Source organism: Caretta caretta, chromosome 26 (assembly GCF_965140235.1).
Source record: "Caretta caretta isolate rCarCar2 chromosome 26, rCarCar1.hap1, whole genome shotgun sequence".
In the NCBI taxonomy this organism is placed as follows: Eukaryota; Metazoa; Chordata; order Testudines; family Cheloniidae; genus Caretta; species Caretta caretta.
The window spans coordinates 15,798,357-15,821,251 of record NC_134231.1 but is presented as its reverse complement, the minus strand read 5'-3'; the positions used below and the strand labels follow the sequence as shown (position 1 = coordinate 15,821,251).

The 22,895-nt window shown below is 62.3% G+C and overlaps 1 protein-coding gene across 2 annotated transcripts; it reads left to right on the top strand.

The window, feature by feature from the left end:
- The first annotated feature begins 646 nt into the window (after positions 1-646).
- Positions 647-22,667, top strand: GGCX (gamma-glutamyl carboxylase). Of its 2 annotated transcripts, none has more exons than XM_075123449.1 (15): positions 647-800; positions 1,988-2,188; positions 4,217-4,375; positions 11,309-11,474; positions 12,818-12,896; positions 13,715-13,821; positions 14,757-14,920; positions 15,314-15,591; positions 16,851-16,982; positions 18,060-18,211; positions 18,660-18,829; positions 19,073-19,203; positions 19,501-19,648; positions 19,900-20,095; positions 21,819-22,667. In XM_075123449.1, the coding sequence occupies exons 1-15, from the start codon at positions 653-655 to the stop codon at positions 21,973-21,975; spliced, it is 2,388 nt and encodes a 795-aa protein (XP_074979550.1). In that variant the 5' UTR covers positions 647-652; the 3' UTR covers positions 21,976-22,667. The 2 variants fall into 2 exon arrangements, with proteins under 2 accessions (XP_074979550.1, XP_048685509.2); XM_048829552.2 differs by lacking the exon at positions 647-800 and adding an exon at positions 1,180-1,325.
- The last annotated feature ends 228 nt before the right edge of the window (positions 22,668-22,895 follow it).

Genomic DNA, 22,895 nt, shown 5'->3' with positions numbered 1-22,895 from the left:
CAAAGCAGCAGCGCTGGTACCCGGCCCTTTCCTAGGGGATCCCAATGAGATTTATCAACATGAAGGCATCCTGCCTGCCCCTCTGAGAGGAGGGGTCAGTCTCATCGACTCCAGCCCATAGCAGGAGAAACTAAGGCACAGAGAGGGAAAAGGCCAGAGTCACACAGTGAGTCAAGAACAGAACCCAGGAGGCATTGTATTAGGTTTGACCCCCCAATCCCCTGCTCAAACCCATAGATCACACTCCCTTCCCAGAGCCAGGCATGGAACCCCACTCCCAGAGCTGGGAAAACCCAGGCGTCCTGACTCCTGCCACCCCCAGCCCTAACCACTATACCCCACCGGAACCCAGCCCTCCTGACCCCAAGGAGGACCGTTCTTCCCCCAGCCCACACACTAGTTCTGCCCGGTGCCTGTAGCAAACCAAGTTGCCACATTAATTTCACGGAAGAGGGGGGCAATCTGATTAGCGCCCCACTCCTAACGAATGTCTCCTTATCTCAGGAGAAAGAAGAGGCCTCGTGGCACCTTAGAGACTAACAGATTTATTGGAGCGTGAGCTTTCCTGGCCTACAGCTCCCTTCATCGGATGCATCACGAAAGCTACGTGTTAGTCCCCAAGGTGCCACACGTCCTCCTTTCCTTTTGGCGGATGCAGACGAACAGGGCGGCTGCTCTGAACCCGCTCTGGCTGCCCCCGCCGGGAGGGCTCAGCACGAGGCCGGGACCGAGCCTGCCCCTCTCCGCAGGCTGCTCACCCCGCCAAGCGCGGCCAGCAGGGCCCGAGCCAGCCCGGAGAGGCACGTGGCGCAGCCCCCGGCCCAGGGTGGGGCCGGGCCTGGTCAATACATGGGGGGGCCCACGGGCTGCAGCAGGCGGGGAGCCTCTTTGCTGGCTGTAGCACGAGCCCCAGGCCAGCACTTGGGGGGCGCTGCGCTGCGGGTCCCCGGGGGGGGGGCCCGGGGGCGCCAGGACCCCGAGCGCGGGGCTGTCTGGGAGCGGGAGGACCCAGGCGTCCGGGATAGGGCCCGCGGGGGGAGGGGCCCCGCAGCGGGAGGAGGCGGGGCTGGATGGGGCCCCGGACGCCTGGGTTCCGCCCCAGCCGTGCCGTAGGGAGGAGACCCCTCGGGGCGGCCCCCGGGGCTGCCGGAAAGCGCCGCCAGGGCCCGCCCCGCGCTTGCGACACTCGCCCGCCCCGCGCTTTGCGGCCGCCTCGCGGGTGACGTGTCGGCGGCCGAGGGGCTCGCGCTGGAGCGTCTCCTAGCAACCGGGGCGGGGCGCGGGGACCGCGCGTGAGATGGAGCCGCAGCGGGGCCGCGCGGCAGGTACCGGGGTTCGCAGCCGGACTCCTGGGTTCCCGCCCGGCGCTACAGCCCCCCCGCCTCGCGCAGATGGGTCCCGCCTGGTTCTCAGCCTGCCCGGTGCCGGGCTGCGGGTCGGGAGTGGGGGGGGGCCGGCGAGGGGTTGGGGGTGCGGGGTGCCGGCTGGGCCAGCGGGGGGCTGTGAGTCGGGAGTGGGGGGCTGCGGGTCAGGAGTGGGGGGCGCTGGGGGGTTGGGGGTGCGGGGTGCCGGCTGGGCCGGCGGGGGGCTGCGGGTCGGGAGTGGGGGGTTGGGGGTGCGGGGCACCGGCTGGGCCAGCGGGGGGCTGCGGGTCGGGAGTGGGGGGCGCTGGGGGGTTGGGGGTGCGGGGTGCCGGCTGGGCCGGCGGGGGGCTGTGAGTCGGGAGTGGGGGGCTGCGGGTCAGGAGTGGGGGGCGCTGGGGGGTTGGGGGTGCGGGGTGCCGGCTGGGCCGGCGGGGGGCTGCGGGTCGGGAGTGGGGGGCGCCGGCGGGGGGCGCTGGCAGGGCTGGCGGGGGGCTGTGGCTCTGTGAGCTGATCCTACGCCTAGAGCCCTCGCTATCCTGCTGTCTGGGACACTAGGAACCCCCCTCCCCCCCGAATAAAGAAGTGACCGGCCCTGCACCCCCACTCTCCCGGTTGGTTTGCAGCTGCCCTGCTGGCAGAGTCCTCGCCCGGCCGCCGGCAGCGCGATGGTGACGGGGCGCCGGAGCCCACCCAGCAGAGGAGCAGTTGGGCTCAGCGCTTGCTGGGCTTTGAATGGGCTGATGTGTCCAGCTGGCCCCGCTTCGTCTGCCTGCTCAACAGACCCACGGACCCGGCCTCCCTGGGCGTCTTCCGCTTCCTGTTCGGTGAGTGCTCTGGGCAGGGCACATGCCCCGGGCATCCCTGCCCCTCTGGGGAGCCTGGCTGGCGACAGGGCACCTCAGAAATCATTCGTGCCGGCTCTGAGTGTCCAGGGTCCTGTGTCCCCTGGGGGCTCTAAAGTCCCTTGAGTGCTCGGGCACTTGGTGCTCAGTTTATTTCCCTTCTCTGGGTGCAGGAATTCCCCTTCCCTCAAGCCCGGCCTCCTGATCTCGGGGCACTCCAGGTGGGTCAGTGTTGTTCTCCCTGTTTATGGGAGGGAAATTGAGGCACAGAACAGCTAGAGGGAGAGAAGAGCTGGAAAGAGGACCCAGGAGTCCTGGTACTTTGCTCTCACTGCTCCTCGTGCTGCGTGGGGCTCCAGAGCAGAGAAGTGCAGGAGTCCCTCATCCCCTGGCCTGTCTCCGGGCCCAGCGCTGTCCCTGCTTAGCACAGTCCATACAGAGGAACCCATCCCTGGGTTACCCAGCCCCCACTGACTGGGGTGCGGTTTGACGGCCCACGTGGTGCTGCTGCAGGTCCTATCCAGAACCTCCGACGCCCCCCCAACCAGCCACAGCCTCCCCACATCCCGTCCCACCCACCCTGCCCTGCCATTGTCTGGCTGCCAGCTGGTTCTGCTGGCCATTGAGGGCGGGACTAGTCCCTGTTCCCAGCCCTGGGCAGGGCTGGTTTTGCAATGTGGTTAGGGCCAGTGTCCTCTGCTTGTGGGGGTGGGGAAGGACTTTGGCCTCAGAGTGCAGGGGAGGCCCCAATTATCAGGAAGGAGCGGATGTGGTGGTCCCAGCTCTCTCCCTCCAACACCCCTCCTTCCAGAGAGATCTGAGGGGTGCCCTCCCCTCTGGCCCCCCAGTGCTTGGACACTGGGGGTCTCCCCAACCCCCTGACTCTAGCCATCCCAGGGTGGGGCGGTGCAAGGCATCTTCCCCCCACCCCCAGGGCTCAGCCTAGGGATCCTGCGTGGTTTGCAACAAGCCTGGTGGGGAGGGGGTTAAACCCTCCATGCTGGTCAAAGGGGCCGTGTCCTGCCGTGGGGGTGTGGGTCTCCTATGAGGGGGCTCCTGGACTTCAACAAGGAGGGTCCTGGGGTCATGCTGTGAAGCAGGGACAGGCTGGGTCAGCACTTGGATGGGAAAGCTTTTTGGAAAAGGGGGCTCAGTTGGGGGTGCTGTCCTCTCAGAGTCCGGGCTGACCCACTGTCCCAGCACGGTGCTAGGGAGGGGGCTGGGAGCCAGGACTCCTGGGTCCTGTCCCCAGCTCTGGGAGGGAAGTGGGTTAGAGTGGGGTGGGGGAGTTGGTAGCCAGGACTCCTGGGTTTGCTGCCCAGCCCTGCTGTCTTACCCTGGGCAAGTCCGTTTCACCTCACCCTGGCACCTTTCTCAAGTGCTCTGTTCACGTGATATGGCTCCTGCTGCCTATGGCAGTCTCTCCCGATCCTTAGTGGCCCCACTGGATCCCTGCCTGTGCTGGACCCCGGGGTTACTAGCAGGCTCCCTGCAGAGGCCGGATCTCCAAGCTGCTCTCTGGGCCAGACCTGGGGCTTCCTCCCAGGGCGAGACAGCAGGATCCCTGCTGCGCTGCAACAGCCAGTGAGATCAGCCCTGTGGGGAGGCAGGACGCCTGGGCTCCTGGGGGTGCCCCGGGCAAGTCCCATCCCCTTGCTGTGGCTCAGTTTCTCTGCCTGTGACAGGGAGGTCACTGCACTGAGCCACGGGGGTTGGGTTTGAGTGGAGGATCCTCATGCAGGTGTTTGTCGTCAGGTGGGTGCTTGGTGGGGTGGGGGTGGCTCCCGGCTCAGCTTCTGTGTGGCTGCCTCATCACCGGGGTCCTGTGGCCGGACGGGGCTGGGTGGGCAGCAGGGCAGTGCCCAACTGCATGGGCTCCTGGCCGCAATCCCTGCTCTGCCTCTGGGGCTTGCCAAGCCTGGGGGGCCCAGTTAGCTCTGGGCTGGACATGAGTGATTGAGCAGAGGGGGACCCTCCCCAAGACTGACACCGCCTCTGCCCGTGTCTAAGGTTTGCTGATGGCCCTGGACATCCCGCAGGAGCGTGGCCTGAGCTACCTGGACCACAAGTACCTGGATGGGCTGGAGGTCTGTCGCTTCCCACTTGTGAACTTCCTGGAGCCCCTGCCGCTGGACTGGATGTACCTGCTCTACGCGGTCATGCTGCTGGGTGAGGGCACGGGGCCAGGGTTGGGCGGGGGCTGGAGGAACTGGAGAATCTGGGGGTGTGACGTTCCCCTCTGGTGCTGTCTAGACCAGTGATCTGCTAGGTCTCTCCAATCCTTGAGTCTGGGAGACAGCTTTATCCTGCTCTGCTGAGAGAACCCCCACTCCTGGGCTGCTCACGCTCAGCCTCTGGCACATAAGATGCTCCTTGGATTGTGCAACCGAATGACACTAGCCAATATCTCCGGTCCCAGACACAACCCTAGGAAACCTCTGTCTTGCAGTGTCCAGTTGTGCCCGCTGGATGCTGCCAGCTTATATGAGTTTGTCAATTTAACAAAGAAATTGATATGTACCAGGCTTGTTCTCTCAAGGGGAGTCTCTGACACACTGCAAACCAAACGCACTGCTTCAGGTAGAAACAACAAACAGATTTATTAACTATAAAGGTAGATTTAAGTGATTTTAAGTCAAAGCACAAGAAGTCAGATTTGGTCAAATGAAATAAAAGCAAAACGCATTTTAAGCTGATCTTAACACTTCCAGTGTCCTTACAAACTTAGGTGCTTCTCACCACAGGCTGCCTGGTTGCTCTTCAGCCAGGCTCTCCCCTTTGATCAGCGCTTCAGTCGCTTGGTGGTGGTGTCTGTAGCTGTAGGTGGGAGAGAGGGAGCAGGGCAAAATATCTCACCCTTTTATCATGTCCTTTCTTTCCTCCTGGCTTTGCGCCCCCCCCACCCCCCAAGTCCGGCGAGCATTACCTCATCACAATCCCAAACTCCCTCTAGCATCTAACAGATTCTTTTGTTGCTGCCTAAACCAGCGTCCATTGTTCCTGTGAGGCTGGGCTGGGGGGGCTGTGAACTGGAGAGTTTTTGCATGGGCTGGCTTTAAGCCATGAGGATACATTTTCAGCCGCATAACTATATACATGAAATTATAACCTATAACCTTACTATAACATGACTGTAACAGGGTTCATTCAGAAAGAATGAGGAGTACACATCCGACGAAGTGGGCTGTAGCCCATGAAAGCTCATGCTCAAATAAATGTGTTAGTCTCTAAGATGCCCCAAGTACTCCTTGTTCTTATTATTGTAACAGTCACTGTCACATCACTAAAACAACCATGCTCAGGGCATCATGAGCCTTCCGAAGACACCCGACATGACAAACTTTGCATTGGATCCCACACAATCATGTTACAAAGATTAGAATCATAAACTATCAGGGTGGGAAGGGACCTCTGGAGGTCAGCGAGTCCAACCCCCTGCTCAAAGCAGGACCAATCCCCACTTTTTGCCCCAGATCCCTAAGTGGCCCCCTCAAGGATTGAACTCACCACGCTGGGTTTAGCAGGCCAATGCTCAAACCACTGAGCTATCCCTCCCCCCCATGGGGGTGTAGGGTGTTCCCCTGAGGTACAGAACGTCACACCTCCCCTCTTAGTTTACTGCAAGAGGGTTAGTCACTGACTAGGTCAAAGGCAGTTTGTGTTATAATTCTCTTGGCATCCAGCCATTAAGGCCATGAGGCAGCGTGCCTCAGTTTCCCCATTCACACACTGCAAACCAGGTTTTTTATGGTTTCTCTGCTGTGATAAGCTTTAAACCTGTTTACAGGTATTAATTGAAAAGTAGCATTATCATAAGGTTTCACATCCGTGTCGAAATTCTTATCCCCAAAACTTAACATTAATACCAAAATGGGTGTATACAAATATCATTATGATACCACGCCCTCTGTTCAGTTAGTGTAGTTTGAGGTTAGTTTGTTCATTACCCATGGTGTCCTTTGACTCTCTTCCATGCAATCAGTCACTGGCTTTTCCTTCCCTCCAGTGTTTCGCTCTGTGTGGGCTCTTAATTTAATCATGTTTCTGGCTTTTTTGATATCTCGGGGTCTGGCAAGATAAGGGTCCAGGGGGATCCTGCACATTGGCTGGCCCTTTGGGGAGCGGTCTCCCAACCACAGGGCTGTACATATGTAGGAAATCCAGCTCCCTTTTCAGGTTACCCTGTGTTTCCAACTCCCTGCACTGAATCCTTCCCTGCCCCCGAGAGGGCTGTGATCCCTGCTCTGTGGGATAAGCGTGTTTATCCTTTGATCAGATGCACCTTTCCCCAGCACCTTTTCCATAACTGCTCCATGTGTCTCACCTGCCTGGGGGACCCCCCCCCAAGAGCGTTAGATCATCTGTATTCTGACAGATGACCACTTGGCAATTTCCTGGTCCCAACTCCTCTGCTGTCACAGGCGTTGGAGCTGCATCTTGATGTAAAGAGACACAATTACTTTCCAAACAGTTATCAGGAATAGCATTCTGAAAAACTGGAACCTGGATTGGGGTGCCCTCCGCCACCCCTTTCTCTGTCCCTGGGAAGTCAGCTGTGTGACTGCTCCCCTCCGGGAGGTCAGTTACACAAATCCCTCTCAAAACCTGACCCAGCCATCCTGCTAGTGTCCTGGGCATCCTGCCCCAAGTGTCTAGGGTGGAGACATTCCTGTACCCCCACTGTTCCTTCCCCCGTTTCCTCCTCTGGGCCCCCTCCCAAGACACATTTCTCTGTGCTCCCTAGGAAGGGTTCTATCTTTTGTTCAGCTGCAGAACCCTGCCAGCTAACAACTGGGACAGTTTCCTTAATCACTGACTACCCCTCTCCTGCCCCTGCGCCTGAGGGCATGTCGCCTTCTGATGGAAAGGAGCTTGTCTCAGCCCCTCCCATACTTGGAAGCACCCTGCTTCCCTGTGTTACAGAATCACAGGAATCCTCACCCACCTCAGTGGTTTCTGAGATTCCCTGCCCGTTCTCCAGGCTCTCTGGGACACATTTCTCTCTGCTCCCTAGAGCTGGGTCTGTCTCTGGTTCAGCTACAGCCTGCTGGCCTCTAACAACCTGGACAGTTCTCTCCCTGGCAGGCATCACGCCCCCATCCCTTCCTGAGGTGGTGTTGCCTCCAACTGCAGTGCAGAGATTGGTCTCAACCACCCTCCCGCCTGGAACCATGTGACTTCCCCCTGCTGCCGAAGAATCAAGGAGACTCCCTCCCATTCTCTCAGCAGTTCCCGAGACCTTCCCCTTTCCCTCGAGGGTCCCAGCATAACACTCCCTCCTGCTGCAGGCAAATACTTTAACCTGAGCTACACGGAAAAAATCATTCCCCAGGAGCAGGTCGACTAGGAGGTGTTCTGTTACCCCCACAGTCAGAACACTTTCCAAACCTTCCCAAACCACATGGATTTTAGCTAGTGGCACAAGGAATCTGCTTTCACCCTCCCCCACAATCTCTGCCATTTGGCCAGGCAACATACTGGCCTTTGGGACCACACCCTGCTTAACCAGAGAGATCTGGGCCCCTGCATCCCTCTGCCCCAAGCGTTCCCTGCCATCAATTTGGGCAGCTGTTACATGCTCCATGTCTGGTTCTGCGGAGGCTAACCTCACAAAACCAACATGATCGGTTTCAGTGTTGAGGGCAGCAGAACTAACAGGAGCTATTGGTTGCCTGCTTCCGCCCAGCACAGGGCGTTTATTCCTCAGGGGATCAGTGGAATCACACCGATAGCACCTTCTGGGCTCGTCTGCTTTTACAGGAGGTTTGGGATAGGAGTTACCAGTGGAGGACTGTTTTGGGGTAAGGGAATGTTTAGGCTCCCAGCCCCCTTCTCTCTTCCCAGGGGCAAAATGGGATCCTCCCTCCCTCCAGTTTTAAACCCTCTTTCTGTGGCCTGCCCTCAGTAGATGCCTGAGTCTGTTCAAAGGCATCAGCAAAACAAGGCATCTCCTCCAGACTTTACAGCTTTGTCCCATAGACCAGAGGTGGGCAAACTACAGCCCATGGGCCACATCTGGCCCGCGGGACCCTCCTGCCCGGCCCCTGAGCTCCTGGCCTGGGAGGCTTGACCCCGGCCCCTCCCCTGCTGTTCCCCCTCCCACGCAGCCTCAGCTCACTGCACTGCTGGCTCAATGCTCGGGGTGGTGCGGCTGCGAGCTCGTGGGGCAGTGAGCTGCAGACCCCAGCCTGACCCGGTGCTCTGTGCTGCGCAGCATGGCTGCCTGTCCTGGTGCAGCCGCGCCGCCAGCCACCGGTGCTCCAGGCAGCATGGTAAGGGGGCAGGGAGCAGGGGGGTTGGATAGAGGGCAGGGGAGTTCGGGGGTGTGGATAGGGGTTGGGGAACAGGGTGGTTGAATGGGGGCAGGGGTCCGAGGGAGGGCAGTGCGGAAGGAGAGGGGAGGTTGGACGGGGTGGTGGGGGGCAGTTAGGAGTAGGGGGGGTCCGGGGGCGGACAGGGGACAGAGAGCAGGGGCTGGATGGGGCAGGAGTCCCTGGGGGGCTGTCAGGGAACAGGAGGGTTGGATGGGGCAGGAGTCCTGGGCGGGAACTCTGGGGGGCGAGAAGCAGGGGGGGTCGGATAGGGGGTGGAAGCCAGGCCATGCCTGGCTGTTTGGGGAGGCACAGCCTCCCCTAACCGGCTCTCCATACAATTTCAGAAACCCAATGTGGCCCTCAGGCCAAAAAGTTTGCCCGCCCCTGCTGTAGACACTGCTTTACATCAGCCTTACATACGCTTAGGAAATGCTCTTGAGCAACAAGATCCAACATTCCCTCAAAACTTGCCACCTCCTTGCCCCTCACCCATTTTCCCAACAAATCTTTGATTTTGTTTACATATTCCCCATACCAATATCCCCGTTAAGATTCCTAAATTTAACTCTGTATGTTTCAGGGGTGATCTGAAAACTTCGCAAAACAGTATCTTTAAATGTACAATCGTCTAAAGCATCTTCAATAGGCATTCCACTGAATACATTTCGAGCGTTACCAGTTAATTTTGCAATCAGGATAGGAACTCTCTTATCATCAGGGATTTCATGTATTACACACAGCCTTCGAAGGTAGTCAGATATTCAGTCATATCATCGTCCTCTCTGTGTGCAGGACATAAGTGTTCCCGCCTGTGGATTTTTGGAGTGATAGGAGTCGTTGGAGTCAGGGGTCCTGGTTCTGCTTCTCTAGCAGGTCCAGCTGGTGTTTTCTGTCCCTCTCTTTTACTTCCATGGCCCTTCTGTGAGCAGCTGCCTCTCTGGCCGCCTCTTTCTTTTTCCTTTATCTCCAGTTTTTGCAGTTGCAAAAATCTCTGGGGCTCCTGCTCTTTTCTGCAGACTAAAAACCTTCGCAATCACTTCGCTGCTTTCACTCATTTCCCTGCTTTTCTGTCCCGATTTCCCTTTCCCGAAATAAGCAAACAGAAAATAACAAACTGTGACCTCCTTCTGATAGTTCTTAGCCACTGCACTTCAGACTCACTTAAAATCACAAATATCAGTGCTTAAAGTGTGAACTTCACTTGGAGTAACAAGCTGCACATACACCCTGCTCGCTGCGCCACTGTGATGTTCCCCTCTGGTGTAATCCGGACCGGTGATCTGCTAGGTCCCCAATCTTTGACTCTGGGAGCCAGCCTCACCCTGCTCTGCTGGGAGAACCCCCACTCCTGGGCTGATCACGCTCAGCCTCTGCCATGTAAGCTGCTCCCAGCTACTTGCAACCGAATGACACTAGCCAATACCCCCAGTCCCAGACACAACCCTGGGAACCTCCGTCTTGCAGTGTCCAGTTATGCCTGTCTGACGCTGCAAGCTTATATAGGTTTGTCAATTTAACAAAGAAATTTATATGTACCAGGCTTGTTCTCCCAAGGGGAGTCTCTGACACACTGCAAAGCAAACGCACGGCTTCAGGTCGAAGAAAGAGATTTATTAACTATAAAGGTAGATTTAAGTGATTATAAGTCAAAGCACAAGAAGTCAGATTTAGTGAAATGAAATAAAAGCAAAACGCATTCTAAGCTGATCTTAACACTTCCAGTGTCCTTACAAACTTAGATGCTTCTCACCACAGGCTGGCTGGTTGCTCTTCAGCCAGGCTCTCCCCTTTGATCAGCGCTTCAGTCGCTTGGTAGTGGTGTCTGTAGCTGTAGGTGGGAGAGAGGGAGCAGGGCAAATGTCTCTCCCTTTTATCACGTCCTTTCTTTCTTCCAGGCTTTGCTTCCCCCCCACCCCCCACTTCAGAGTCAGGCGAGCATTACCTCATCACAGTCCCAGACTGCCCAGAGGAAGAGGGTGACTCACTCGAGGGTCTAATAGATCCTTTTGTTGCTGCCTAAACCAGTGTCCTTTGTCCCTGTGAGGTTGGGCTGGGTTTGTCCCATACATGCCCTGATGAGGTGTGAACTGCCTCTCTGCTCTTGGAGAGTTTTTGCATGGGCTGGCTTTAAGCCATGAGGACACGTTTTCAGCCACGTAACTATATACATGAAATTATAACCTTACTATAACATTTCTGCAGCAACAATCACTGTCACATGACTAGAACAACCATGCTCAGGGCATCATGAGCCTTCCGAAGACACCCGACATGACAAACTTTGCATTGGATCCCACACAATCATGTTACAAAGATGAACATGGGGGTGTAGGGTGTTTCCCCGAAGTGTAGAGCGTCACAGGGCCGTACTGAGGGATCAGAGGGTCACGGGCTGGGCTGGGGGGAATCGGGGGGACTGGGGGAGGTTGGGGCGGATCAGGGGGTCACGGGCTGGGCTGGGGATATTGGGGAGATCAGAGGGCCGGAAGCTGGGCGGGGGAGATTGGGGGGTGCAGTGTCTGAGGGGCCCTGACCAGTTTAAGATTGGGGCTCACGCCCCATTTGGGGGCAGGGGGCTTGCCAGGACCATCCCAGACACAGCCATGCCAGGGTTGATCTGCTAGCCTGTGGCCCTCTGCCCTATATCCTGCCCCCCAGGCTGGTCCAGGCCCCTTGCAGGGCCAGGCTCAGAGCCATGGCCAGCAAGATGGTGCTGGCAGCATGGGGTCCAGGCTGGGGAGGGAGGGGAGATCCCTGGCCCCTGCTGAATCCCTCCTGCTCGTCCCAGGTGCCCTGGGGATCATGCTGGGCTGCTGCTACCGGCTGAGCTGCCTGCTCTTCATGCTGCCCTATTGGTACGTCTTCTTGTTGGACAAGACGGCCTGGAACAACCACTCCTACCTCTACGGCCTCCTTGGCTTCCAGCTCACCCTCATGGACGCCAACCGCTACTGGTAGGGTCGGGCTGGGGGTCGGCGCTCTTGAAACTGGCTCGGACTCGGCCCTTTCTCCCCTCGGATCCCCAACTCGGCCCCTGGCCACGCCCAGGACCCTGCCTGCCTGCTGGGTGCTGACACTGCTGCTGATCGTGGGGGCCCTGGCTGGGATCCAGCTGAACCCAGAGTTGGGGGCCAGGCGGCCTGGCTCTGTCCCTCCAGCCAGAGGTGTGGCAAGGCCCCAGGGGCCCTGGTACCTGAAGTGGGGGGCCCTTCAAAGTTCCAAAGGCTCTTTCCCCTCCTGGAGAATGAGACGGGCTCCATCTTGGTGCAGCGCCCAGTGCAGGCTGTGGGCACACAGAGCCCTTCTGTTCACAGGGCGTGCGGGCTGGCTGGGACGCAGGCTGCATTTCCCAGTGCAGCAGCCCTGCCAAGACGCCCTCACTCTGGTAGCTCTATCATGTGTGAGAGTCTCCATGATCCGCCTCGTGCGCAATGGCGCGGTGAGGTAAAGCAGCCGCCTGCAAAACCGAACCAGGTTCCTCCAGCCACAGACTGTGCGACAGCAGTACGGAGATCTGCCAGGCTGCTGCCGAATACACGGCGCGAGCGGGCCTGGGGCTCAGCTTCTGGGAGCCAAGCCGCACACTAAGGGCCGGGCAGAGCCCAAGGGCGAGGCACCGCTGTGTCCTTCCGGGGTCACATTGGTGCCCCTCTTCTGGAGCTGCATGACGGGTCAATAGGGATCGGGCCCCAAATCTTTATACCTGAACCCCCCATTCTGCCCAGGGGAAACCTTGCAATCTGAGCATCAGCTGCATCTGCTTTGCATTGCCCAGTTGCATGGCTAAGCTGCGTTGACACAAATAAACCTACCCCCCTTGGAAGTGTGGTCGCAGCTCCCCGATTAAACCCAGCCCAGCCCTACATCCTCAGCCTTTGCAAAGCTCCTCTGACGCCTGGGCCCTTCTACATCACTGTCTGCGCCAGGCACTTACGGACTCTGCTTCCCTATCCTAGAAATGGCACCTGACCTGCAGCAGATCCAGATCCCCGGGCCAGACGGGACCACTGTGCTCAGATAGTCTGACCCTGGATAGCACAGTCCAGGCAGGGCTGGCAGAGCTGCCGGGAGCAGTCCTGGAGCCATGGGTGGGGAGCAGCTGGGGAGGGGGCCGGAGCACTTCCCCTGTAGCCCAGCTGGGGGCCGCTGCCCAGCCTGCACTAGCTAGGCCGTGGCATAACTACCATGGGGCGCACGGTGGGGCAGCCGTGGCTGCACCGCTCACCACCCTGGCTGCAGCCCCCTCGCTCACCGTGCTGGGCCGGCCGCACCCTGACAGAGCGGCGCCTTCCCCCAGGTCCATTGATGGGCTCAGGGACCCACGGAAGAGGAACGCCCACGTGCCCCTGTGGAACTACACAGTGCTGCGCATGCAGGTACGGGCAGGGGATGTCCATGGGTGCTGTGTGGGTCAGCCTCCCCACACCCACGCTGCCTCGCTCTGCCCTGCAGGGGAGCACTGCCCCGGCCCCTCTGTCGTTGTGTCCTGGCGGCCGGGAGGTGACTCCCAGCAATGCCCTCCGCCCTGGGTGTCGGTCAGGACCCCTGCTGGGGTGCGGCCGTGCTGGGGAAATGGGCCCCTTACATCTGGAGTCACAGCCGGGGGCCTGGCCCTGCTGCTGAAGGGGCGGAGAATGCTGGTGCAGTCCCTGGGGCTGGCCACTAGGGGCAGCAGCGCACAGAGCACGTCACTGCCTGGGAGGGTGAGGGCAGCAGGACTCACCCCCCAAAACCTCAGTGTTCTGTGATGGATTGGGAGAGGGGATGGCCTGGGTAGGGGGGCTGGGAGCCAGGACTCCTGGGCTCTCTCCTCAGCTCTGGGAAGGAAGTGGGGTCTAGTGGGTTAGAGCGGGGCAGGCTGGGAGCCAGGACTCCTGGGTTCGCTTCCCACCTTTTCTGTTGACTCACTGTGACCTTGGGCCCATCCCGTCCCCTCTCTGCCTCAGTTTCCCCACCTGTGGGGGAGGGATAACAATACTGAGGTGCTCTGAGGCCCTGGTAACATAGGTGCAGGCAGAGATTATCCCCCTCACCTGTAAATGGGGCCCTTCTCTGTGAGCTCCCAGGGCCGGCGCTCATCGGTTGTCGCTTTTTGCCTTGTGCTGGCTGGCACTGAGCGGCGGGGCCCCGGGGCCAGGCACTGGACAGACCCCGCGCTGGCTGGGGTTCGTCACAGGAGCTTTGTGTCACCTAGATCTTCATCGTCTACTTCATTGCGGGCATCAAGAAGCTGGATGCTGACTGGGTGGAAGGCTACTCAATGGGGTCGCTGTCCCGCCACTGGCTCTTCGACCCCTTCAAGTGAGTGTTGGGGTGACAGGGGCTGCCCCGGGGGTTCAGCATCCCGCTGGGGTGCTGCCACGGCAGACATTGGCACTGGGAGCAGTTGGCCAGTCACTAACACTGATCGCCCAGCTTGGCCAGTGTCTGCACAGGGACCTCCATCTCCCCTTCCACGACTCGGCCTGAGCTGGGAGCTCACACATGAAACACATGGGCTCACACCAAGTCACCTGCACACGAACAAAACAGGCCCCTGCCCAGAAATTCCCCATCTGACATCAAGGGAGGCGGGCTGGCTCCTCTGGGTTTGCTTTGTGCCCCATGCTTTGGACGGGAGGGGGTCACTTACTGGCACTGGGTGACATGGGACTGATGTCTGACTCCCCTGTGTCGCCGGGCATGGCCCTCCTGTATGCTGGACCCCTGCCATGCTGGGCAGACCATGGTGGTGGGGAGAGTTGGGAGATAGATGCCCCCCAAGTCTTTGCACCAACGGTACAAACGCAGGACAATCTGCCCCAACCTCCGAGATCTGGGGTCCTGAAGGCTCAGGGCTGGGATCTAAATGGGACCAGGCAGACCCGGGCTGGGGACCGGGACTGTAACAAAATGAAGGGGACATAGGGAGAGGGAAGGGGCCGTGGAAGTTCAGGATGGGGTGGGGGCTGGGGGGTTTGGTGCTGTGTGCGCGGGGGCTGGGGCCTGTATTTCCCTCTCTAGCCCAGCCAGGGCAGCCATCGCCCCCCGGCCGCCACTGGTCAGTGCCATCGAGGGGCTATGGCATGACCAGCCCTGCATCCCCAGGGGCTGCTCGGATACGGGGCTTGGTGCTGCCATGGGGCGGAGAACGCAGGTTGTCCAAGGAGGGGGGCAGGCGACCTGCGGGCGGCTGCAGGGGAGAAGGCTCCCTAGTCGGGGCAGAGGGTGGGTCTCACCTTCGGCGTGCTCCCCAGGCTGGTGCTGTCAGAGGAGATGACCAACCTGCTGGTGGTGCATGGCGGGGGCCTGGTGCTGGACCTGACGGCTGGTTACCTGCTGTTCTTCGATGCCACCCGCCCAGCGGCGCTCGTCTTCGTTTCCTACTTCCACTGCATGAACTCACAGCTCTTCAGCATTGGTGTGGGGATGGAACCCAGGAGTCCTGCTCTCCATCCCCTGATGCCCACATCCCCCTCCCAGCACTGGGGAGAGAACCCAGGAGTCCTGGCCCCAGCCCCACCCTCTAACTCACTCAACACCCCCCAGCACTGGGGAGAGAACCCAGGAGTCCCAGTCCCGCGCTCTAACTCACTCGATGCCCCCGCCCAGCACTGGGGAGAGAACCCAGGAGTCCCAGCCCCACGCTCTAACTCACTTGACGCCCCCGCCCAGCACTGGGGATAGAACCCAGGAGTCCTGACTCCCTGCTCTAACCCCTCCAGTCCAGCCCAAGTGCCCTGCCCAGCTGTTGCCCCTGGCCTTGCCCGAGGGGAGGGGAGCTCCCTGGCTGACGTCTCGGTTCTCCCCACAGGCATGTTCTCCTACACCATGCTTGCCACCAGCCCCTTGTTCTGCTCCCCGGACTGGCCGCGCCGCCTGGGTGCCAGGTTCCCGGCCTGCCTCCGAAGGCTCCTGCCCTCCTTGGAGCCACCGCAGCCCAGCGAGGCATGTGTGTACGGGGGGCCTGAGCGCAAGGGCCGAGGCAGGGGGGAACGAGGGCCAGGGCTGCGTCAGAAGCTGGGGGCCCTCTTCACCGTGCTGTACGTGCTGGAGCAGTTCTTCCTGCCCTACTCCCACTTCATCACCCAGGTAGGAGCCCCCACGCAGCCCAGGGCTCTGGGGACTGCTGTGGGGAGGGGAGGGGGGTAGGAGCCCCCACGCAGCCCAGGGCTCTGGGGACTGCTGTGGGGAGGGGACGGGGGTAGGAGCCCCCACGCAGCCCAGGGCTCCGGGGACTGCTGTGGGGAGGGGAGGGGGGTAGGAGCCCCCACGCAGCCCAGGGCTCCGGGGACTGCTGTGGGGAGGGGAGGGGGGTAGGAGCCCCCACGCAGCCCAGGGCTCCGGGGACTGCTGTGGGGAGGGGAGGGGGGTAGGAGCCCCCACGCAGCCCAGGGCTCCGGGGACTGCTGTGGGGAGGGGAGGGGGGTAGGAGCCCCCACGCAGCCCAGGGCTCCGGGGACTGCTGTGGGGAGGGGAGGGGGGTAGGAGCCCCCACGCAGCCCAGGGCTCCGGGGACTGCTGTGGGGAGGGGAGGGGGGTAGGAGCCCCCACGCAGCCCAGGGCTCCGGGGACTGCTGTGGGGAGGGGAGGGGGGTAGGAGCCCCCACGCAGCCCAGGGCTCCGGGGACTGCTGTGGGGAGGGGAGGGGGGTAGGAGCCCCCACACAGCCCAGGGCTCCGGGGACTGCTGTGGGGAGGGGAGGGGGGTAGGAGCCCCCACGCAGCCCAGGGCTCCGGGGACTGCTGTGGGGAGGGGAGGGGGGTAGGAGCCCCCACGCAGCCCAGGGCTCTGGGGACTGCTGTGGGGAGGGGAGGGGGGTAGGAGCCCCCACGCAGCCCAGGGCTCTGGGGACTGCTGTGGGGAGGGGAGGGGATGGGCCCCCGGACAGGAAGAGCTGGGGCCAGTGGAGGGCAGCGCTGGGAGCACACAGGGAAGGGGCAGTGGGTGCTGGGGTGCTGCTCCTCCAGGGGCACGCTCAGCCGGGGGGACAAGCCGAGACCCCTGGCCTGGCAGCGATTGTGCTTCCCCCCCATGTAGCCCTGGCTGATGCTTTGTGGCAGGTCAGCCTGCGCCCTCCCCAGCCGGGTGACTTCCCCTGGGAGCTGGGTGGCCACGATGGCTGGGCCCCCCGCCCGGTGACCAGTGGCCCATGCGAGCTGCACAGACCCAGTGGGGTGCCCATGGTAGATGCGCCACAGCAGCCATATCCCCGACTGCCCAGCAGGGGGCAGCAAAACAGCACAAAGCAGCTCCCTGGGAGAGCGGCTTGAACCCCATCGGATGCTGGGTTGGGGGGATCCCCGATGCACCCCCCAGCGTGCTCCCGATCCCCCCATGCTTCCCGCCAGGGCTACAACAACTGGACCAATGGGCTGTACGGCTACTCGTGGGACATGATGGTCCATTCCCGCTCCCACCAGCACGTAAAGATCACCTACCGGGATGGTGCGACTGGGGAGCTGGGCTACCTCAACCCCGGGGTAAGCGACCCTGCTGCGCTCTGGGGCGGAGCCAGGACCCCTGGGTTCTATTGCTGCCACTCCCTGTCTCAGGTTCCGGCTCTGCGCAGCGAAGGGGACTGGACAATCAGTCTGGCCACCTGTGTCCAGCGCCCTCACCGTGGCTGGCTGTGTTTGGTGCCCCAGAGAAGGTGGACATTAATGGTCATTAACAATATTAATTAGCATAGACAATGGGGCTCCTATCTGAGGGTCTCAGGACACTAAGCAAAGGCGGGCCCAGGCCATCCCTGTTATATGGATGGGGAAACTGAGGCATGGGGAGGTTTTTGACTGAAGGTCACAGAGGAAATCTGTTACAGAGCCAGGGCTAGAACCTAGGAGTCATGGCTCCCAGTGCCTCCCACCCCCCAGTCTAACTCACCAGACTCCAGTCCCTTCCCCAAGCCCTGGATAGAACCCAGGAGTCCTGCTGACTCATCTTCCCCAAACTCTGCTTATTGGTGTGTGGTTCCCTCCCCTTGTGTCCCAGCCGGAGCCCCCTGGCTGGGATGCAACTGTATCTGGGGCTGGGAGTCAAAAGGGGGGGTTATTGGTTTGTTTAAATTCCCATGGCGTGAAATGTGGGATTCAGGCCTGGGGGAGGGTCTCTGCTGGGGTTCTCCCAGTCCTGTGCTCAGGCATGACTCTGTCCCTCAGCAGATGATCTGCCTTCTCTGCTGGTCTGCCTGAGCCTTGCAGACATGACTGAATTTCCCTGCCCCTGTTACAAGTGGGGAAACTGAGGCACTGAGCAGGGAAGGGACTCGCCCAAACTCCCCCAGGGAGTCAGCCGCAGAGCTGGGACCCAGGAGTCCTAACCCACAACCCTGTGCCTTACACAGAGGCCTGGCCTCCCTCTGAACCCATGGTACAGGGAGGTCAGAGCTGACTCAGCCCCGAAAGGCTGCCGGCTCAGAGGCAGAAGCTTGTGGGGATGGAAATCTCTTGAGCCCCTCCCTGTGCCCTCAGGCTCCCGGGACTTGGGGGGGGGATGGGGATGGCCCCGGGGCTCCCCAGAGCTGGGTGTCTGGCACCGGGCTCACACGTGTCCGGCAGGTGTTCACGCAGAGCCGGCGCTGGAAGGACCATGCTGACATGCTGAAGCAGTACGCCACCTGCCTGAGCCACCTGCTACTCAACTACAATGTCTCGCAGCCTGAGATCTATTTTGACGTCTGGGTCTCCATCAACGACCGCTTCCAGCAGAGGCAAGTGCGAGGGCCCAGGGGGCCCAGGACAGCTTGGGCAGCACACAGCTGCTGCTGGGGTCCTGCCTGCCTGCGCTGGCTCAGCATCACACACACGTGGACCCAGCCAGCCCCACGCCCGCCTTTGGCTGTCCTCCATGAGGGCGAGGACGGAGCAGAGGGAGGGGCTGCTGGGTAGCACTGCACAGAAGGACTGTGTGTATATTGGGGCAGGAGGCTTTGGCATTGCCATGCCCCAGCACAGGGTGTGCTGGGTCCCATCACAGACCAAGACTGGCAGTTGGCACTTCAGGGACTTGATGCCCCTTCTGGCCTGCGATGACCCCGGGGCCGGCTGCAGTTTGCTGCCCGCTGCCCCAGGGGAGACAAACCAGGCGGGGAGCTGGGTACCAGAGCATCCTGCCAGCCCAGCCCCTGGCATGCTCACTGGGTCCCGCTTGCCGGCCAGGCTCTTCGACCCACAGGTGGACATTGTGCGGGCCGAGTGGTCTCCCTTCCGCCACACTCCGTGGCTCAAGCCGCTGCTGGTCGACCTGTCCCCCTGGAGGACGAAGCTGCAGGATATCGAGAGCTCGCTGGACAACCAGACTGAGGTGGTTTTCATCGCTGATTTCCCAGGTACCTGCCTGCAGCCCATTCCCTGGGGGGCTCCTCTTACTAACAGAACAACCCTCCTGGCACCTTCAGAGCACAAACCTCAGCCACTGCAGCTTGACCTCAAGGAGCTGCTCCATTGCCGGGGGGCTGAAGGAGGCTGTTAGCCTCTCCTGAGGAGCTGCTGCCAGTGTGGGTCACGGGTGTGGGGGTGGGTCCCAGTGGGACTGTGCTCACCATCCTTCATGTCCCCTTCAACCCTCCCAGGCCTGCACCTGGAGAACTTTGTGAGTGAGGACCTGGGCAACACGAGCCTGCAGTTGCTGAAGGGGGAGGTCGTGGTAGAGATCGTCAAGGAGCAGAGGAACTACACGCTGCAGGAAGGGGACAGGATGCAGGTGAGGGCTGGGCTCAGGGGATGGACGTGGATCCCAGCCTGTGTCCCCGCCTGGCAGGAGGAGAGCCATGGAGGGTGGCTGGTTGGTTCTCAGCCCAGGTCTGCTAGATACGCTGGGGGGCCCACGGGAACTGGGCCTGAGGGTTCTGGCCTCAGATCTGGGGGAGGGGGATCCTCCCCCCAAGCTGGGAGCTGTGTTCTGGCTCAGCATGTCTCCGGGCGGGGGCAGAGAGTTGGCTGGTTCTCAGCCCACTTGGCCTGCTGCCACTTGCTGACCCCGCCCCCCCCCGTGTCCCAGCTGCCCCCAGGTGAGTACCACAAGGTGCACACGGTGTCGCCAGAGCCCTCCTGCTACATGTACGTTTACGTCAACACCACGGACGTGGCCCTGGAGCGGAACCTGACCGAGCTGCAGGAGCTGCGGGACAAGGTGCAGAACGGCAGCGGTGAGTTTCTGGGGCCCTGCTAGCTGGGGGCACCTGGCCCCTGGCCGCTGGGACCGGCACTCCCCCTTGGCCCAGATCCCCTGGAGCCCTGCTGGGGGGCGTAGCGGGTGGAGATCCCTCGCGCTGCCTGCCAGTGGCTGTGTCCCTGCCAGGCAGGCAGGAGGTGCCGGTATTCCTGCCATGGGACGCTTCCCTGTGGAGTATGGGCCCCTGGGGGTGAGACGCCATCTCAGGCCTGCCCCCTGGTGCAGAGACGGAGCCCCTGCCCCCAGAGCTGCAGCCCATCCTCGATGGCGCCCTGGGGGACACCACGCAGCCGGACCCCGTCGTCCAGGCATTCGTGCGACGCCAGCAGCAACTGGAGGAGCTGCAGAGACGGCGAAATGCCACGCTCGGGGCACGGCTGCAGCGCTTCGCCGCCAGGAAGTGCTTCCTGTTCCGCCGGAGGTGAGTGCCCGGTCACATGCCGGCCCCCCTACTGCCCCCCCGCCGTACTGCCCCCCCCCACGTGCCAGCCCCCCACCGCCGAACCTCCCCCCCACTGCCGTACCGCCCCCCCGAACCTCCCCCCGCCGCCGTACCGCCCCCCCTCGACGTGCCAGCCCCCCACTGCCGTACTGTCCCCCCCACGTGCCAGCCCCCCACCGCCGAACCTCCCTCCCCACTGCCGTACCGCCCCCCCGAACCTCCCCCCGCCGCCCTACCGCCCCCCCGCCGTACTGCCCCCCCCACGTGCCAGTCCCCCACCGCCGAACCGCCCCCCCGCTGCCGTACTGCCCCCCCCACGTGCCAGTCCCCCACCACCAAACCTCCCCCCCCACTGCCGTACCGCCCCCCCGAACCTCCCCCCGCCGCCCTACCGCCCCCCCTGCCGTACTGCCTCCCCCACCGCCGAACCGCCCCCCCGCTGCCGTACTACCCCCCCACGTGCCAGTCCCCCACCACCGAACCTCCCCCCCCACTGCCGTACCGCCCCCCCGAACCTCCCCCCTGCCGCCGTACCACCCCCCCTCAACGTGGCAGCCCCCCACCGCCGAACCTCCCCTCTGCTGCCGTACTGCCCCCCCCACGTGCCAGTCCCCCACCGCTGAACCTCCCCCCCCGCCGTACTGCCCCCCCACGTGCCAGCCCCCTCCGCCGAACCTCCCCCCCCACTGCCGTACCGCCCCCCACGTGCCAGCCCCCCACCGCCGAACCTCCACCCCCGCTGCCGTACTGCCCCCCGAACCTCCTCCCCGCTGCTGCACTGCCCCCCCTCGACGTGCCAGTCCCCCACCGCCGAACCTCCCCCCCCACTGCCGTACTGCCCCCCCCACGTGCCAGTCCCCCACCGCCGAACCTCCCCCCCACTGCCGTACTGCCCCCCCCACGTGCCAGCCCCCCACCGCCGAACCTCCCCCCCCACTGCCGTACCGCCCCCCCGAACCTTCCCCCGCCGCCGTACCGCCCCCCCTCGACGTGCCAGCCCCCCACTTCCGTACTGCCCCCCCCACGTGCCAGCCCCCCCGCCGAACCTCCCCCCGCCGTACTGCCCCCCCCACGTGCCAGCCCCCCACCACCGAACCTCCCCCCCCACTGCCGTACTGCCCCCCCGAACCTCCTCCCCGCCGCCGCACTGCCCCCCCTCGACGTGCCAGTCCCCCACCGCCGAACCTCCCCCCCACTGCCGTACCGCCCCCCCCCACGTGCCAGTCCCCCACCGCCGAACCTCCCCCCCCGCTGCCGTACCGCCCCCCCGAACCTCCCCCCGCCGCCGTACCGCTCCCCCCTCGACGTGCCAGCCCCCCACCGCCGAACCTCCCCCCCGCTGCCATACCGCCCCCCCAAACCTCCCCCCGCTCCCATACCGCCCCCCCTCGACGTGCCAGCCCCCCACCGCCAGTGCCCCGCTGCCGAACCTCCCCCCCACCGGACCTCCCCGGCCACAGTTCTGCCACTGCACCCACCTCCTCACAGTCAAGGGCCAGCACCTCACCGCTGTACCCTGCCCCCGTCCCCCCATCACGTGATCGGCCCCCACCACTGCACCCATCTCCTCCCAGCCATGGGCCAGGCCCCCTTCGCACAAGCCATGACACCCTAGCTGCCAGGCCTTCCCTACTCCCTCTACCCCAGCAACATGAACCTCTGGGCGCATCTCCAGCCCTTGCTCTTTCTCTTCCCCTCACAGCTTCCTGATGACCTGGATTTCGCTCAGGAACCTGGTGCTGGGGCGCCCGTCCCTGGAGCAGCTGGCGCGGGAGGTGGCCTATGCCAACATGCAGCCGGAGGCTGGCGTGGCAGGGACAGAGGGGGTGCAGAAGGAGCCAGAGCGGGCTGAGCTCTGACCTTGGGGGGATGGCCCAAGGACACATTGCAGACAAGGGATCCCCTCCCCCCAACCTCAGCTTGATGGCCCAATGCACCCTGGGATAGGCGCACGTCCTCAGGTCCTCCCGCTTCTGCATGGCTGATAGGGAGCAGTGCTCATGCAAGAGGGACGAGCAGGGCTGGGAATGGGCCACGAGGCCCCTGCTCACAGCCTGAGCCCCTGGTGAGTGTCAGGCCTGGGCCCACAGCGCACACAGCCTGAGCCCCACGCTGCCCACGGCTTGGCCAGCTGTCTGCCCCAGGGAGAAACCGAGCTTGGGTGGAAGGGAATCGCCCCACAGCCTGGCTCGGTGGCAGCACCTACTGCCAGCAATATGGGGGAGAAGTGTGTGAACGGGTGGGTGGGTAGAGCACAGGGCTCAGAGCCAGGACTCCTGGGTTTTCTCCCCAGCTCTGGGCGGGGAGGGGAGTCGAGTGGTTAGAGGAGGGGTCTGAGGTCAGGACTCCTGGGTGTCATGCCTGGATCTACCATGGACTCATTGTGGTGCTGGGGACAGACTTGCCCAACACTGAGCTACCTCGTGGGGGGGTTGGCCAGGTTGGGGTCATTCGGCAGGCGGGGCTGCTGTCTGATCACTGGGGGTGGGGGGAAGGCTTCTGTCTCAATGGTCTTAACCCTTTTCTCCCAATAAAGCGCCTTGTTTCTAAACCTGGGGCTGTTCCCTGTGCACTGCCTGTGGGATGGGGTTAGCGGCAGCCTAGCTTCCCGTCCACACTGGCTCTCCCTCCCCTGCCAGAGTTTGTGTGGGGTGGGGGTTGGAGCACAGGATGTGGGTGCGGCTCTGCTGGAAAGTTGCCCTGTCTGGGTGCGTCAGTTTCCCCGTCTCTTCCGCAGTACCAGAGCTGTTGGGCTGGCTGCAGGAGTGGCTGGGGGAGT